Source organism: Neofelis nebulosa, chromosome 3, assembly GCF_028018385.1.
Source record: "Neofelis nebulosa isolate mNeoNeb1 chromosome 3, mNeoNeb1.pri, whole genome shotgun sequence".
Classification (NCBI taxonomy): domain Eukaryota; kingdom Metazoa; phylum Chordata; class Mammalia; order Carnivora; family Felidae; genus Neofelis; species Neofelis nebulosa.
In genome coordinates this window covers 14,678,461-14,695,698 of record NC_080784.1, presented here as the reverse complement: position 1 = coordinate 14,695,698, position 17,238 = coordinate 14,678,461, and the positions used below count along the sequence as shown (strand labels likewise).

General features: G+C 40.7%; 1 protein-coding gene across 4 annotated transcripts in view; it reads right to left on the bottom strand.

Moving 5' to 3' along the window:
• TENM3 (teneurin transmembrane protein 3) overlaps positions 1-17,238 on the bottom strand; it is a 2,564,262-nt gene that overhangs the window by 52,488 nt on the left and 2,494,536 nt on the right. For all 4 annotated transcript variants that reach the window (XM_058719934.1, XM_058719936.1, XM_058719935.1 and 1 more), the window contains 5 exons: positions 13,417-13,633; positions 12,281-12,400; positions 11,208-11,469; positions 4,862-5,129; positions 2,916-3,059 (listed from right to left, as the gene is read on the bottom strand). In XM_058719934.1, coding sequence (XP_058575917.1) covers positions 2,916-3,059; positions 4,862-5,129; positions 11,208-11,469; positions 12,281-12,400; positions 13,417-13,633 — 1,011 coding nt within the window. The remainder of the gene's footprint in view (positions 1-2,915; positions 3,060-4,861; positions 5,130-11,207; positions 11,470-12,280; positions 12,401-13,416; positions 13,634-17,238) is intronic.

The window sequence follows — 17,238 nt, the reverse complement described above, 5'->3', positions numbered from 1 at the left end:
GTTAAAAGAATCAATCCCCAGAAAGAACAAACAGGAAACACGAGAAAGTGTTTTTTCCTCCCACTCTGGGATAATTTTAAAGTGGAGAAGAGATCAGAATCATTATGTTCCTCTTAGAGCTCAGCACGCTTTTAGGTGGGTTCTATGATTACTTTTTGAATGCTCTGCTATTTGAGTGATGTAATAATTACAGAACAGTTACATAGAGAAATCAGGAAAGATAAAACAGGTTTATTCAAATTTAAGAAAAATAACCTAAATAAGGCTGGATCATAACAACATATGAAAAGCCTTTTGCCTTAAATATTCAAAGAAGACATTAGTGATACCTAAGATCCTTCTTTCTGTGATTACGTTATCTGACAATTAGGGAACTACCATTTCCTGTACGAGCCAAGTCTGTAATTTTCATCCAAAGAATCCCACCAGTCAGCCTACTTCTCTGCTGAGCCTGATTTATTCAGTCATTACTTTAAACGACTGGTCCTTCATGATCCTCCTCTATTATGACAGAACAAAAAGACGAACATTAGAATATTGACTTTCAAGTTCCAGGTCTGCACAAACACCTGTCACTGTCTCCATTTTTGCCTTCTCGTCTTCTTTAAAATGTGTTCATAGCTCATCCACCTTGTCGTGATTACAAATCACTTTGTTTATTCAATGAGACACATGTCACTTTGAAAAGCCACTACTTGTCCAACTGTTCTTGGATGAAATGTGAAATCACAATCGGTGTACCCCGGGAATTAGGTTAACACACATTTAAAAACGACACACGGTGTATAATTTATAGCAGTTTTTGGAGGACAGAATTTGGGGTAGTCCAGTTTTTACATCGGAACTGATATTTTATAATAAAAGCGAACTATATATTATGCCGGTAGAGAAAGTGTGTGTGTGTATTTTTATTATATATACATATACGGAATAGCTACAACTTTCTCAGATCCACCTGAGTACTGTACTCAGTACTGTACTGTGTTGGATTACACTGTTATGGGAAGGCCTTTCCTGGAGCTCTTTGCCACTGGTTCATGATCTCTTAGTGAAATCCTGGGGCTAACTGGTGGCGAACCGTACCTTACATTCTCACGATGACCAAAACGTTTCTAGAGAGGCTCCCCCCGTTTTGTTTATAAAGAAACTTCTGAAGGAATCCAGCAATTGGTCACACTCCGTGAAATACGATTTTACCGACTTTAATCAAGAGCAGGCACGAGCACATTCGGCACAGCCTGAAATACCACTGGTCCAGACACCGCCGATGATTAGAGGGAACATACGGAGCGGCCTTCTTGGTTGGGAGTCTCGCTTTCCCCACGCGTGCGCCGCACGTGGCACTCGCCGTCAGCTCTGCTCCCCAAGAACCTTCCGGGGTGCTCACTGAGAGGCAAGCTGACGTCCAGGGCAAAGCTGGAATGGGGACAGAGCTCGGCACTGTAGGTGCTGAGTAGGAAAGGCGTGGAGGGTTTTCCCGGTGTGGTTTTCCTCTTACTATTGGTTTGCTCAGTACTATATTCTTCCAGAGGTAAGGCACCGGGTTCTCAAGCCCTGGCTTAGAAACTACTTTGGATTTAGTACATTCGGAAGCTGAAAATGCACCCGCGCCGGCTCCAACAACAATTTTTTTTTTTAAATAAAAAGAACAAGTATCAAAGTAACGTTAATCTGAAAAAGTGACCATTAATCATAAACACGTAGTTGTATCACATGCTCCGTTCAAAATTTCGAACCTTCCAAAAACCTCTGCAAAGTCAAAGCTCGATGATTTTTCCAAGACTGTGGCATCTCCTTCTCTGGCTATTTGCAAAGGGAGAGTAGAGAGTTGTTAGACTGACGTGGTTTAGGACCGGTGGCTACAGTAAGTTGCATCAAGCCTCCGCTTTTCTAGAAAAGTGCCCATAAGTTATCTGAGATTGTAGCTGGCATGTGGGCAAAATGTTAGACACACAGCGAGGACAACAGAAATTGTTTAATATCAATGATATTCTTTATGAGACTATGCTGGTCAAATTTTGTCAAGTAACTGGTCTTTTGGTTTGTGATATCTGATACATGGTTTTCCAGGGCATATTCACCAATAGTGTAAGGCCTACTATAAGGAATACTCTTTTCTCAAATTGTTCATGTATTTTTTCCCTCATATTTACAAAGTTAAATAAGAGTATAGGAACCCAGTTTGAGCAAGAGAACAATTTTTTTTCTCACATACAATTTAAGAACTGAAAATAAAAATCGACATACTCAGACTACTTAAGGATTAAGATCTGTTAGAAACATTTTGGTGGGGTGCCTGGGTGGCTCAGTCAGTGAAGTCTGACTTGAGCTCAGGTCATGATCTCACGGTTCGTGAGTTCAAGCCCCGCGTTGGCCCTGTGCTGACAGCTCACAGCTTGGAACCTGCTTCGGATTTCGTGCCTTCCTCTCTCTTTGCCCCTCCCCCGACTCACACTCTGTTTCTCTCTCTCTCAAAAAACAAACATTAAAAAAATTATCAAAAAAGAGAAATATTTTGGGAAAGTACATGGATTTTTATTTTTTCTTTACTTTTAAAAAAGTCCCCTCCCACTCCTTTTTTGGTAAACCTTCCTAAAGCACTGTGGATCAACTCATGGACTGACTATCGATGTAGACACTCCTAGAGAATCTGTGGTAAGGACGACCACATAGAGTACTTTCAATGCAGCATTTAAGTCATTTATAATCAAATGGGAAAACTATTTTGGTGACGAATATACAAATATTTCAAAGTCCACAAGAAGAATGTTAGGTAGTTCCCACTTCAGACTTCTATGGTCTTGGAAACATATATTTTTTCTCCTACTTCTAATCCTACAGCATGCATGGGAAGAAATGTTGCCACAATCTAATCCATCCGAAGGAAAGCAAATCAACTGAGAACAAGATCTTACCATTCTGAACGTCCAACACATGATGTTTATCTAATGTCCAACCACCCATGTTGGAAGCGTCTAATTCATAGCCTTGTAAAATGGCGGTCCTCTTTTCCCACAGAGTCAAGTCCAGACAGGACTCGTATTCATATCCAACTGAAACTGGAATCAAGACAAATCACAGTTCATCTTAGCTACAGGCAAAGACGCAATGTACTGTTTTTTGATAAAACGCCTTTCTTCGTAGTCGTGTTCTAATACTATATTTCTACTCATTTATGAGTAGCGTTTATTTCTATGTGAGAGGATTTGGCCACATAAAAGGTACTTTTCTAAAAAAAAAAAGCGATCTTCAAGTATTATTTTTCTATTGACTTGATAGGAAATTAGTATTTTTTTTCCCCCTCACACCACTTTTTCACAAGGGGTCCATAGCACAAAATGAAGACCAGACTGGGCACCTGGTTAAGTAATCAGATCAGACAAATCAGCCCCGGGTGGTGATCAGATGATAACAACTAAAAATTACATTTTCCATCTGAATAATTATAGCGGTGTAGTTTCCAAGAGTATTCAGTTGTGGAAGATATTTACAATAAGTAAGGTTCAATATAGCAAAAAAGACAGTCTGATTATGGCATCATATTCACGTTACTATCAGAAATGAACAATAACACCAGCAGTAGATTAATGTGAACAAATCACAAATGAGAAGATTCAGAGTCACAATGGAACATGGGTTTTAAATTTGAGACCAAAGCAGAGGGAGAAGTGGTAATTATCTGATTGAACTAATTCAAGCCCAAGGTATATATTAATTTCAGAATAAGAATACTCTCAGGTAAAAACTGGTAGAACAAAAAGCATCCATTGGTTGTTGCTGTTCTTGGGTTGAGTGTGAAGCTGTACCATACATACAATTCTTCACATCAATCTTTGATCACACTGTCCCATCATTCAGTGAAACAACTGGTTTACCCGATGTTTTATTTTTTATTATTTTTTTTTTCAATATATGAAGTTTATTGTCAAATTGGTTTCCACACAACACCCAGTGCTCATCCCAAAAGGTGCCCTCCTCGATGCCCGTCACCCACCCTCCCCTCCCTCCCACCCCCCATCAACCCTCAGTTGGTTTTCAGTTTTTGTTTTTTTAAAAACTTTTTTTTTTCTTAATGTTTTTTATTTATTTTTTTGAGACAGAGAGAGACAGAGCATGAGCGGGGAAGGGACAGAGAGAGAGGGAGACACAGAATCCGAAACAGGCTCCAGGCTCTGAGCCGTCAGCACAGAGCCCGATGCGGGGCTTGAACTCACAGAGTGTGAGATCATGACCTGAGCCGAAGTCGGACGCTCAACCGACTGAGCCACCCAGGTGCCCCTGTTCTCAGTTTTTAAGAGTCTCTTATGCTTTGGCTCTCTTCCACTCTAACCTCTTTTTATCTGATGTTTTAAGAATGTCATTGCACTGAATTGACTCCTTCTAGTCAAAAGATCTGAGATAATTTCTGAACACAAATATTGTCTATATCCTCTCAAATACCCTTGTGAGCTGAAACCACCCTAACTGTCAGATACGGAAAACATCAAAAAAGATAAGGAAAGCTATGGAGACAAAGTTGTGAGGAAAAAAAACGAGAAGAGGAAGGAGAACAGTAAGGAAGGAGAATATGGGAGAAAAGGATGGGACACCGTGGATTGTCATTCAGAACATTTTCTAATGTATAATTTCAGCCAGAAAAAAGGGATGCTGTCTCATCATATGGAAATACACTCCCTTTTCCCATGGTAGGTCTCAACCAACCAGCTTAGAACTCCCCACAGACAATCTTACCGCCTTCCCATCTGTTTATCCATTGAGTTTCGTGGGTGATTTGTTAGTTCTGACTTCAAGATAATATCATATTAGTTCTGACTTCAAGATAATTTTTTTTTGGCTGAAAATATATTGATAAGGAACTTACCAACAGCTTCAGATAGACCATAGACCTTTTGATTATATGCATCTGTTTTATCCCATATAAAAGTATAGGCCAAGTTTGGCGAGGCAGGAAACCACTTCTGAAAGAGTCTTCCGACGACAGCCACCATAAGGTGAACCTTCATTAAATTAAATGGTATAATAGACTGGGTCATGGTGATCTTGAGAACTGACTTATAGCCTGCAGCTCTGGAACTCAAGTAGGAAAGTTTCAGATCTGTTCCTGGAATTGTAGTTTCTTCATGGAGTACCTAGGTATGAAAAAAGTGGAAGCTTAAAACTGAGATCGTGGATAACTATTAGGTAAAAGAGATTCCACAGGGGCGCCTGGGTGGCTCAGTCGGCTGGGCGTCCGACTTCGGCTCAGGTCACGATCTCGCCGTCCGTGAGTTCGAGCCCCGCTTCGGGCTCTGTGCTGACAGCTCAGAGCCTGGAGCCTGTTTCGGATTCTGTGTCTTCCTCTCTCTCTGACCCTCCCGCATTCATGCTCTAACTCTCTCTGTCTCAAAAATAAATAAATGTTAAAAAAAAAAAATTAAAAAAAAAAAAAAAGAGATTCCACAGAATTGAGACGAACAACTAAAATAAGACATCAAAGAGTTGCTCTTCACAAATACACATCTGAGCTGTGACTTTATTCAATAATTATAAATAACTCTGCCGCCAGCCCAATTTCTCTCCTCCTAAAAGCTTCTTGTCATTTATTTTGAGTTAATCATACCTCAGGTGCTATTCCTCACACAGAAGTCACTGTAACTGCTCCATCGGGCTGACATGCACTGACTTGTTGGCCTATAGTCACAGCCGATTCTCACTAACCCATCTTTCACCCCCATCACCCTGGAGAATTAGAGCAGACATTTGTAAGATGGCTGGCTTAGAGCAGGGATGTGGTGTAGGCCAAAGATCTGGCCTCCGCCAGCTGGCTCATTTAGGGCTGAAACCTGGGCCTGTAGCCTCAGCAGCTGACTGGTCACAGCCTAGAAAGACAGGAGCGATAACAAAACAAGAGCAATTCGTTTGGGTTAAATTGTAGCAAATTCCACATCCATGTGGAAAGGTAACAGAACGATAGCAAGTTCTTATAATTAAACACTGACTTTTGATAGGATGGCAGATGGACTAGAATTTCGGAGCTGCATCAATTTCTCCCTAGAGAACAACTAATGCGTTACTGAATGCACAGGCAAGACACTCAACGTATCCTTTTCTTTTTTTTTTTTTTTTAAATTTTTTTTAACGTTTTATCTATTTTTGAGACAGAGAGAGACAGAGCATGAACGGGGGAGGGGCAGAGAGAGAGAGAGAGACACAGAATCGGAAGCAGGCTCCAGGCTCCGAGCCGTCAGCCCAGAGCCCGACGCGGGGCTCGAACCCGCGGACCACGAGATCGTGACCTGAGCCAAAGTCGGATGTTTAACCGACTGAGCCACCCAGGCGCCCCTCAACGTATCCTTTTCGAGTTGAAGCTAGACTGTAAAAAGTTAAAATAACCACCTGCCTACGAATGATCTCCTTTACAAATTGGTAAAAGTCACATTCTTAACCCTCCAGCCTACCCATCGATGTGACTGGCTCCATGAATGCTAACAAAGGCATACTGACATAGGCCAAAACATTAATTGTTTTGAAAATATATTTTACGTCGTGTGTAAAATCTTTCCAGACGGTTCAGATGCTAATTAGGAAGCACCTATTAGTTTGGTTACTAATGATCACTCTTCCCAGGTTTACCACAAGACACATATTGCAAAGTGCACAAGGCCATTTATGCTCAAGGATCCGCACCAGGAAGTCAACACTTTCTCTTATTAAGAATTAAGTTAACACTCGCAAAGCTTTCCTCATATTGTCCTATCAAGCTTCTTTGTTCAGACAGAAAGGACTACCTGATTGTGTTAGAAAAATCTCAGAATGGCGATCCAGTGGTCAGCGGCATTTAGCTCCTCTCGCGTGGAACAGCTAGGATTGATGCTTAGCTGTCACCTCTGAGTTTTAATGACTTAAGTGGAACCCACGACAGTGAGGTTGTGGTGGTCAGTTTCAGTATAAACAAGCAGCACAAAAGAGTGGGCTAAGCAAACTTCCATGCTGGCCCGTGAGCCAGTGTTGGCATGGAGATGTGAGGCAATTTAGCGGATCAAGAAGGCATCGCTACGCTCTCACAGATATTGTTCCTATTTATTACAAGTGGGGTTTTCCTTCCCAACTACGCCAACGGATTCCGGCCACGGACTGTCTCAGGCAAAATAGTTTACGGACATACAGAAACTTTCCAGAGCTTTGTTAGACTCAGGGAGACCATTACATTTAAGATCGACAGCATTGTTGTGTGGCTGTAGGCTACAGGATGTATAATGGAAATAGAACTCATTGTTCTTCTATCTTGGGGGTGAAATACCAATGGGTGAGCTTGAAAAATAGATTCTGTGACTCTTGAATGGCTCTGAAAATGTAAGTGATCGAACCCTAAGGCATATAATTTGTTTCCTCTTATTTCCAAAATAATTTCTCATAAATCTGGTAGGTTTTCTATACATAAGGCAGTCCTTTCCTTAATTAATATATATTTCCTGTGATCTTCTAGAGGCTGCGAAATATCATGTGTTATTCTTATCTTAATAAGTGATTACTATCTTTGTCATCATTAACCTACTTCCATGGAACAAATATCTGTAATCTGATTCATTAAAACATGTGTTTCTCCTATGTAATTTAACTTGACCATGTTATTTTGCATTAGAGGGAAAAGTAAATCTAGCCAGAGTGGAAAAAATCAACCATTAAGCCTGTTTTTTTTTTTTTTACCAGCTGTCTGATCTGTAAGCCTCATTCTTCACCCCATTACATATTCAGTTAGAAAGTGCAATAAAACTAAAAAAACGGAGTAAAATTACAAACACAAAGGCTTACTTTCTCTAATTTTGTTATTGTTCTTATTTTGTTTGATAATAAATTAATGAGTATTTTATTTTATAATAAATAAATACAATTATTTATCCAGTCAAAAAAAAAAAAAAAAAGAGATACAACCTGTCACTTCTACCTTCCAGATCTCAGTCTAATCTGCTTCCTCTTCTCTAGTACCATTGTGCGTGTTGGGCACCTTCCGTCTCAGTGCTGGACGTGCATGGAAATACAGCGAACACTAGTCAGTTCACCGATTTGTCTGTTTCCTTCTAGCAATTACACGTTTTGTCACTTGAGTTAGCTTTAGAGAAATCTGAAAAAATGCCATGGGCCCCCCGGTTCCATATTGCCTAAAGAATTCAAGGTCTCCACTGTATGGTAACCTGGCCCCAGGCTTTCCCTTTATATGCCCTACATTTAAATGGTCCATCAGCTTTAATATGACATTATTTGGTTTTACCACCATGTGGTTGCTTACACATTTTCTTCCATCTGGAATATCCTTTCCCTCTTTTGAAGGTCAACCTCCTCAGTGATGCATTTTTTTGGCTTCTTTGGGAATGGACCCCTCTTGAACTTTCAGAGTTCTTCTTTCAAATCTCGATCACACTTTAGAGTGGCAAGAGCCATGCCTTACTAATCTTTTTATCCTAGTAGAGTACCAGGTACACATTAGACTCTCAGTAAATTTCTACCAAATGTTGGTTGACTGTTTGATGGAATGGGGAAAAGAACCCTTCATGTATTCTTGCAACTGTTGACTACCTGCAACCCATTTCAGTGACTCGGTTTGCTGAAAGTTTGCCCCCTATAGACAGACAGACACTGCTTCAAGGTTAAATCTATTTAAGGACTGGCAAGGAGCTCAGCCTGACTGCACGATGGCCCCTGGGAGGAAGCACTACAGTGCATAAGGCTACAGTGAATTTCTAATAAAAGCTTCAGCCCAAAGTCGGCCTGGTTACGCAGCATATCATCCAGGGGTCTCTTCTGCATCATAGTTGCCTGTGAGAGTTCTCCTTACCTGTTATCCTGGACCTTCTCGGCTCGTCTCCTCTGCTCTCTATCTGTACTCCCTCCCTGGGGGTTCTTTCTCATCCTATGCTTTATGTTCATCCGTAACACTGATGACCCCCAGGTTTAGTATCTTTCCTTCCAACCTCTCCCCTGGACTCCGCTCGTACATGTCCCCTCCTTACACCTTCCACCCTAACCACCTTTGTTCAAGGCACCATCTTTTCTCCTACTTACTGAGACTGTCTCCCACCTGGTCTCCTTATTTGAACCTTTCCCCAATATAAAATATTCTTAGTAGGGGCGCCTGGGTGGCTCAGTCGGTTAAGCGTCCGACTTCAGCTCAGGTCACCATCTCGCGGTCCGTGAGTTCGAGCCCCGCCTCGGGCTCTGGGCTGATGGCTCGGAGCCTGGAGCCTGCTTCCGATTCTGTGTCTCCCTCTCTCTCTGCCCCTCCCCCATTCATGCTCTGTCTCTGTCTCTAAAATAAGTAAACGTTAAAAAAAAATTAAAAAAAAAAATTCTTAGTGTAGCAATGACAGTGATCCTTTTAAGAAGGAAATCAGCAACTGTTACCGCTCTACTCTAAAGCTTCCAACAGCTTCCAATGACTCAAAGTACACGCACGGTCCTTAACCGTGCCACCATCTTCAATGACTCCGGGTTTGGGTGTCACTCCTTCACTCAAGCCCTACCCGCTGGCCTCTTTGCCGTTCTGTGAATAGGCCAAGCGCGCTCTTCCCCCGGAGCTTCTGACCTTGCTCTTTACGCTGTCTGGAAGACCCTTCTAACTACTCTTTCACTTTCTTAAAGTTTCTGCTGAAATATCAACTTATCAAAGAGATCCTCCCGGACCACCCTTCGTAAAATGGCACCCCCAACCGTTTTACCCTGTTTTACCTTTGAAAAATAAGTCTTATTCATCACCTGACATACATTTGTCTGTGTGTTGTCTCTCCCCCCTTTTAGCTGGCAAGCTCCCTGAGGGCAGGCATTCATCTGATTGGCTTACTGCTTCATTCCATTCTAACACCGCCTGGTGCAGAACAGGTATTCAATAAACACTTGAAGAATGAATGTGACAAAGCGGCTATGTGCTGCTGTTATTTGACAGACCACATATTTTTACTTGGCTATTTATGAATAAAGTCCACTATTATCATACCTAATGTCCTATCTTTAAAACCTCAAAATTATTTCCTTTTAAAAAACATTTATTTATTTACTTTTGAGAGAGAGAGAGAGAGAGAGAGAGAGAGAGAGAGAGTCTACAAGGGAGGGGCAGAGAGAGAGGGAGAGAGAATCCCAAGCAGGATCCACACTACCAGCACAGAGCCCTATGTGGGATTCAACCCCAGAAACCTGGGATCATGATCAGAGCCGAAATCAACAGTTGGACGCTCAACCAACTGAGCCACACAGGTGCCCCAAACTGAAAATTATTATTATCTAAAAAAAATTGTTTTTAACATTTATTCATTTTTGAGAGACAGAGAGAGACAGAGGGGCAGAGAGAGAGGGAGACACAGAATCCGAAGCAGGCTCCAGGCTCCGAGCTGTCAGCACAGAGCCCGAACGCACGAGCCATGAGCACGTGCCCGAACGCACGAGCAGTGGGGCTCGAACGCATGAACCATGAGATCATGACCTGAGCCAAAGTCGGATGCTCAACCGACTGAGCCACCCAGGTGCCCCTCAAAATTATTTTTAACTGAAAACAAATAGGAAGGAAAAAAAAATCTCCAGATATTTCAGTAGATAAAAGGAATAGTGACAGTATGGCTATTTTTTTTAAAAGTTAGTTTTCTTTTTTTTCCTGAGGAGAATAGGCTTTGTTATAAATTATTAGAACTTAAGACCTAATATCAAGCTTTTTAGGTAAAAATATCTTGCGACAATTAATAAATATTTGCTGCTAAAAATCAAAAAGTCATCTGTTCTGAAACATTTTTTACTTACAATTATAATAAAACATTAAGTTACTGAGAATAATGACCATAATTAATTGTTACCATGTCCATCAGGAGGTCAGGAACATACAGGTACCAAAAGTTTTTTCCAGTGAGTGCATGAGCAAAGACGTTATCAGCTGGTTGAGTTTAAGCTGTTTTTCTATTTGGCTACAACCAGTAAATATATACACATATAGTACAGCCTGAACAAAAAAGTATTTTGAATAAATCTTTAAGAAATAACTAGATATCATACTACAGTGTTATATATTCTAGCACACACACACACACACACACACACACACACACACACACATCCCACATTCCATGTTTCATTCTACAGAATATTTAGGATAGTGCTGGAATTCTGCAACCCTTTTTAAAGATTCTTGGGACACTGCACGATCTGAAAGACTGTTTCCTTAAAAAGGACTGCCTCCTAGAATATTCTACCTGTGTTTCGGGAATAATAGGGCTGTCTTCAGGAGATGATCTGAAAAAGGTGGATAAAGGAGAGGACACGATGATAGGATTTGGCCTCACAAATCCACTCAGATCACAGCTGGGAATGTCATTCTCTTCCTTCTTCATGACTAGGGTATCCATCACATAAAAGACATTCCACGGAATCCACACCGTATGATACTGAGTGAGGAATGGGGATCGTTCAAATACCAAAGTCAGGGAAGCCCCTCCATTTGCCACCAGGTCAAACCTAAGAAAAAACAAGATTGCTCAGTGAATTATCTGGATCCCATACAGCTTCCAACAACACTCAACTGCATAAATAAATATGCTTTATAAAGATAACCGATTTCCCCCCCAACTTTTATATCATAGGGTTTCAAATCTATAAGAGTATGCAAATAATTACACAATGAACACCCATATACCCTTTACTTAGACTTACCAATTCATTAACATTTTCCCGTATCCGCTTTATCTGTCTACCTATCTACTCTTTTTTTCAAAACCATCTGAGCTTATGAAATATCACTTCGAAATATTTCAACAGGAACCTTCGAAGACAAAGAAAATTCTACAAAATCACAACACTGTTACCACGTCTTGGTAAATGAGCTCAACTTTTTTATTTATCTTTACTTAAAAAATTTTTTTTTTTTAACGTTTATTCACTTTTGAGACAGACAGAGACAGAGCATGAATGGGGGAAGGTCAGAGAGAGAGGGAGACACAGAATCCGAAACAGGCTCCAGGCTCTGAGCTGTCAGCACAGAGCCCGACGCGGGGCTCGAACTCACGGACCGCGAGATCATGACCTGAGCCGAAGTCGGACGCCCAACCGACTGAGCCACCCACACGCCCCATGAGCTCAACTTTTAAAGCACTGTGTGAACCCGTGATTTTAAGTCTGTGTCATGTGCACCGTCACAGATTTCTGGAGTCTAAAAGTTGTCGCAGTTCTATATTAAATGGAACAATAACACATATTGGGTGATAGAAGAATCCATAGTTTTTATACTGAAACTACTTCAAGAAAAGATAGTGCAGTGGGCCTAACTCACATTCCATCCTGGCGGGTAATAGTATATCCATATTCTGGGTAATGGAAAAACGAGACATTTACTCCAATGAGAGGAGTTCCATCAGCAGTTAGTACTTGGCCTCTGATGACGGATGCAAGGCTGTGGGAAAAGGAGAAGAATCAGAATGAGCGTTCGTCTCCTCAGGCCAACAGTACCATGATTTAGAGCTAATTCATCCTAAGGATAAAATAACACTATCACCCACGCTTGTTATTCCCCCAAACCAGACCTGAAATACTCCCAAGACAATGTCCCTTTTAATTCGGTGCAATTCACATTCTCTAAATGCCTGGTGTTTACCCTGGGTTTTTAATTTGTTATGATCTGGTTTTTGGAGAGTTATCAAGACCAATAATTTAGAGATGAATTTTTTAAATTATAAGCTGCGCTTTTTCATAAGTCATCTATCTGGTGCTTACATGAAGAAAAGTATACCTTCCAATTAATTCCAAGGCAATCCGTAAGTCTGCGGGGACCAAGGAGTACAAGATTTAAAGGGGCAATAAGGCACATTTGTGGAACAACTTTTAATCAACTGCTGGGTCTAACTGCATTAATGCTGTTAAATTACTGCAGATCCAGGAGTTCCAGCGTAAATCATCTTCTTTTACTCAGTGAGACACAAGACACCTGCTTTCACTTACTGGTTTATTTTCAGGTCATTACTGCTCTGTAAAGCACCAGTCAAACAGCTTATGCAATCTTACTGTGATGCCGTTAGCAGTTCCATTACATTAATTCATAATTTATATTATTTAGCGAGCTCAGCTAAAAAAAAAAAAAGCTCACTTCTGCTTTGCCTTTTGGGGTCTTTTCACTGCTTCTTTTGAAACATTTCCAACCGCGCTAACAAAATCAACTAGTTAAATGAAGATTTATCGACTCCTTAATGGGATGCCCCGTTATGGCTCGGATACTGAAATTGACAAAGTATGTGAACTGTGTCAAAAATGCTTGAAACGCGAAGTTTGGTGAGGAATTTGCCGAAAGAGGAAAAACTGCATTAAAAGAAAAAGCACTTTCCTCAGATTCGGTCATCAGCATTTCGTAAAAAGTGCACGTAACTGCTGATAACAACACTACGCATCTATGTAAGGAAAAAAAAATGCATTAACCTCTTATTGAAAGGACTTTCTCCAGGTAGGACATGGGTGCTGTCAGACCCTATGAGAAAGCTGATTCGATCATAGAAGGACTTGGCAGCCTGCTGCGGGGGGGACTGTAAGCTTTGGCTGATGACATCCTGAGGGTCAGGCAGTCCATGGCAGTAAGGCTGGTTTTGGCAGGAACTCTGTAAACAGCAATCAGGATCCATACAGTCAACGAGCCCATCTGCAGAGAGAAGTGTAAGCCAGTGAGAGAACTCCTCTTTTAATCTGTGACTAACGTTTTGCGCGCTACGTTTTGTTTGTTGGTTCGTTTTCTTTCGTATCAAATGAATCTCCGCCCCCCACCCCCACCCCAGTTGAGAGTAATTTCTATGAGGCCTACTTTTTGGAAACGGATGAAATATGAATACAATATTTGCAGCTGCTTTCACGCAGAGTAAGTGTTTAGATCGGAGAAGACGGATTCTGATTAAGAAATTAAAAATTACTGATTAGAACAATCTATTAGTAGCTTGAAAGGATATAGATTATTTTTAAGTATAGTTACTGAAGCCTTCTATATTTTAGAGAAAACGTACTAGGAATTAACACAGTGAGCGCGATTGGTGAATGGATAGGAAACTGCTTAGGGAGAAGTTCTAAAATTTGGGAAAGGGCCAGAAAATGAAAGTCTGTGAAATGAAGCAAACACAAATCAACATAAAACGGATGAGATTAGTCAACCATCTTTCAAGGAAACAGCTTTCCCAAGGAAGGTGAAGTGTGTTCCAAATAAGATTAAGGCAACTCTCAAATTTTAAACAGGATCCTGGGCCCCTGGTATGCCTCTGCTAAAATGGAGGTGTTACTTTAAAATGTGGCAAATGTAAATACACCAGAATATTATAAATGATGAGAAGCCTATCAGAAAAGAAAACTGACCCGCAGTGTTGGTGACATGAAAAGTGTAGCGGGTAGAAAGAATCTGCTCGTGCCTTCTCCAGGAACATCAAAAGGAAATGACATTCAATGCCCCATGTAAGTATTTTGCTTGAAACATATAAACCAACTCATCAGTGGATAAGAGTGTCAGGTTATGATGATTTGGTGACATTATCCCTTAAGATCATTCTTTCACTGGCCAGCTGATACATGAATTGTGATCTGCTTGGCAATTACAGGTCTCAGTACAGAGTAATAAAATATTAGTTTCTGAAGACTTTAAATCATTCTTGGGAGATCAAATGGTTTTAAAAATCTTTAAACCCAGGTATCAGGTCTTTGTGTGACCCTATTATGACAAAGTCAGTCGACAATATCTAGTTGGCCTACGTATTTTATTTACACGAGTGTTTTTTAGTAATTTTTATTTTCAAAAAAAACCACACTAGCCATTTGTTTTTGCGTGAGGACACTCTTATTAATAGAATGTAAGTTTCCCCCTCCATTATCTGACAGCAAATTGAGACAAAAGGAAAGAGACTAAACTGAGTCATGTTGCCCAGTCTAAAAGTATGTCAACAGCGACACAGTAAGGTCAGAAACCAAAGACGAGGGGTCCTGGATCAATGTCCTTTTTTTCCCCTAAGTTTATTTATTTGAGAGAGAGAGAGAGAGGGAGAGAGACAGAGAGAGAGAGAGACAGAGAGAGCAGAGGAAGGGCAGAGAGAGAGGGAAAGAATCCCAAGCAGGCTCTGTGCTGAGAGCCCCACTCGGGCCTCAATCTCACGAACAGTGAGATCATGACCTGGGCAGAAATCAAGTCAGTCGCTTAACCAACTGAGGAGCCCAGGTGCCCCCTGGATCAATGCCCTTAGGTCATTTTGCACACCTGAAGCAGAAGGTAGGGAACACTTGTGATTTCTCCTAATACTCCCTTCTGTTTCTTTGGGCAACAGCTCTACGTAGTCATTTAGGTGTCCATCCCTCCCTCCCCGCCTCTCTGTCCACGAGCATTTCCCCCTTCATGTTTGGTTCAGAAATGTTTGGTTCAACCGAACTTGCTGAGCTGGAGTAAATTTCAGGAACTGTCTGCAGGTCCTGTCCCCCGCGCCCCGCCCCCCCCACCTCCTCCCAGGCTTGAAGCTGTAGGCTGTGAGGTTGGGGTGACTGCATCCCTCCAGCTGCCAATCCAGGAGAACCTGGTTCGGAATGCAGCCATTCAAGAAGCAGAGCCAAGAGCTGGAGACAAAGACAATAGGTCACAGTGGCATCTTTAAGGTTTTTACAACAGGCTGGACTGGAGCTCCTGGGCTTTTCAGGTGCAGAGGCCAAGCTATTTTCTTCTTCTTTATGCCTGTTCGGGTTAGATTTTCTGTCACTTACAACTGAGAAAGATTTAGTTTATCTAGAGACAGTAACTAAAAGTCTGTTCACTATTTTCCTTGTAGCTGAAAAACAAGCCGAATACACAAATACTTGAATTAAATTTATAGTGTTGGGCTCCTTTCACGTTAGTATTTGAATTGCTTTGTTAACCACAATGAGTCACAATGAGTCAGAATTTCTGATAGGCAGATCTTCTTATGTATTGTTTCCTTGTGATAGTTACATTTTTATGCAGATGTCCATCATGTTTTTTAAAGATGCATTCATTATTTGAAAGGGCAGTTTTATTCCTTTGATAAAAGTTTTAAATCATATTTTAAGAAAATCAAATTAAACCGAGCTTTGAAATTTTATATAAATTTATCAAAATGCTACTTTCTTGGCCAAAAGGCCGTGAAGATGATAAATGTCTAAATATTTCTCCATACTTTTGGAAGAAAGATAAAACTATGCTTATTGGCTTACTTTTCATGAAGACATAATAATGCAACACGTTGTATGTATTTTTCTCTCAAAAAAAGAGAAGCAGTTATTAAGACTCAGATTTTTATAGTAGACTATTGAACTGTTGTCTCAGTATCATTTCTGGCTTCAAAAAAAATTAAAAAGTAAAACCCTTCCAGAAACAATTCATGATTATATATTGAGATTTTATAAGGAATCTTAAAAAAATTTTTTTTAAATGCTTATTTTTGAGAAAGAGAGAAGGACAGAACATGAGTTCTGAAGGGCAGAGAGAGAGAGGGAGACACAGAATCTGAAGCAGGCTCCAGGCTCTGAGCTTTCAGTACGACACGGGGTCGAACCCACAGACCGTGAGATCATGACCTGAGTTGAAGTTGGATGCCCAACCAACTGAGCCATCCGGGCGCCCCTTATAAGGAATCTTTAATTACGTGTTTTACGATCTATTTCAGAGTTCTCACTCCATGACTTTTGAGTGGGTGTGCATATGCTTGGGAGGATCATTTTACACAAACATTTTCTATTCTTGCAAATTTTTCCCTTACATTCATCCTTTAGCTTAGAAAGAGATTACTCACTTGGAAGAGAAAGTACTTCCAATTATTGTATTTTATCTCCATGAATCTTGAAAAATAAAGGTTAACTGCCCTTCATCCTTTCCTTCCTGACACTACTCCCCCAGTGTCTTCCTTTAGGCAATAAATGGTACAGTTGCCTAAGAAGAATACTCAAATTTAGCCATTCGTCTTTGTTAGTTTATGAAAAGCAAATGTACATCTGTTATGTAGTCTGCAGGTCATAAAACTGCATGAGATTGACACCTTCTGAACTAATCAGTTGGAAATGCATTTTTACAAGCCTCTCTGCTAACATCAATCAGAGAAGGAATCTCATTTTCAACAGCCAAGATGCAGGGACACACAGTTTGTTATTCTTCTGCAGACTTTATCAGTAACTTGCCCAAGCAACTGACGGATGGTTATGAATCTGGCTCCCTATAACTTGGGAGAACATTTGTCATTCTTTGTACTTACACAGGTAGGGCTATCTAGTACA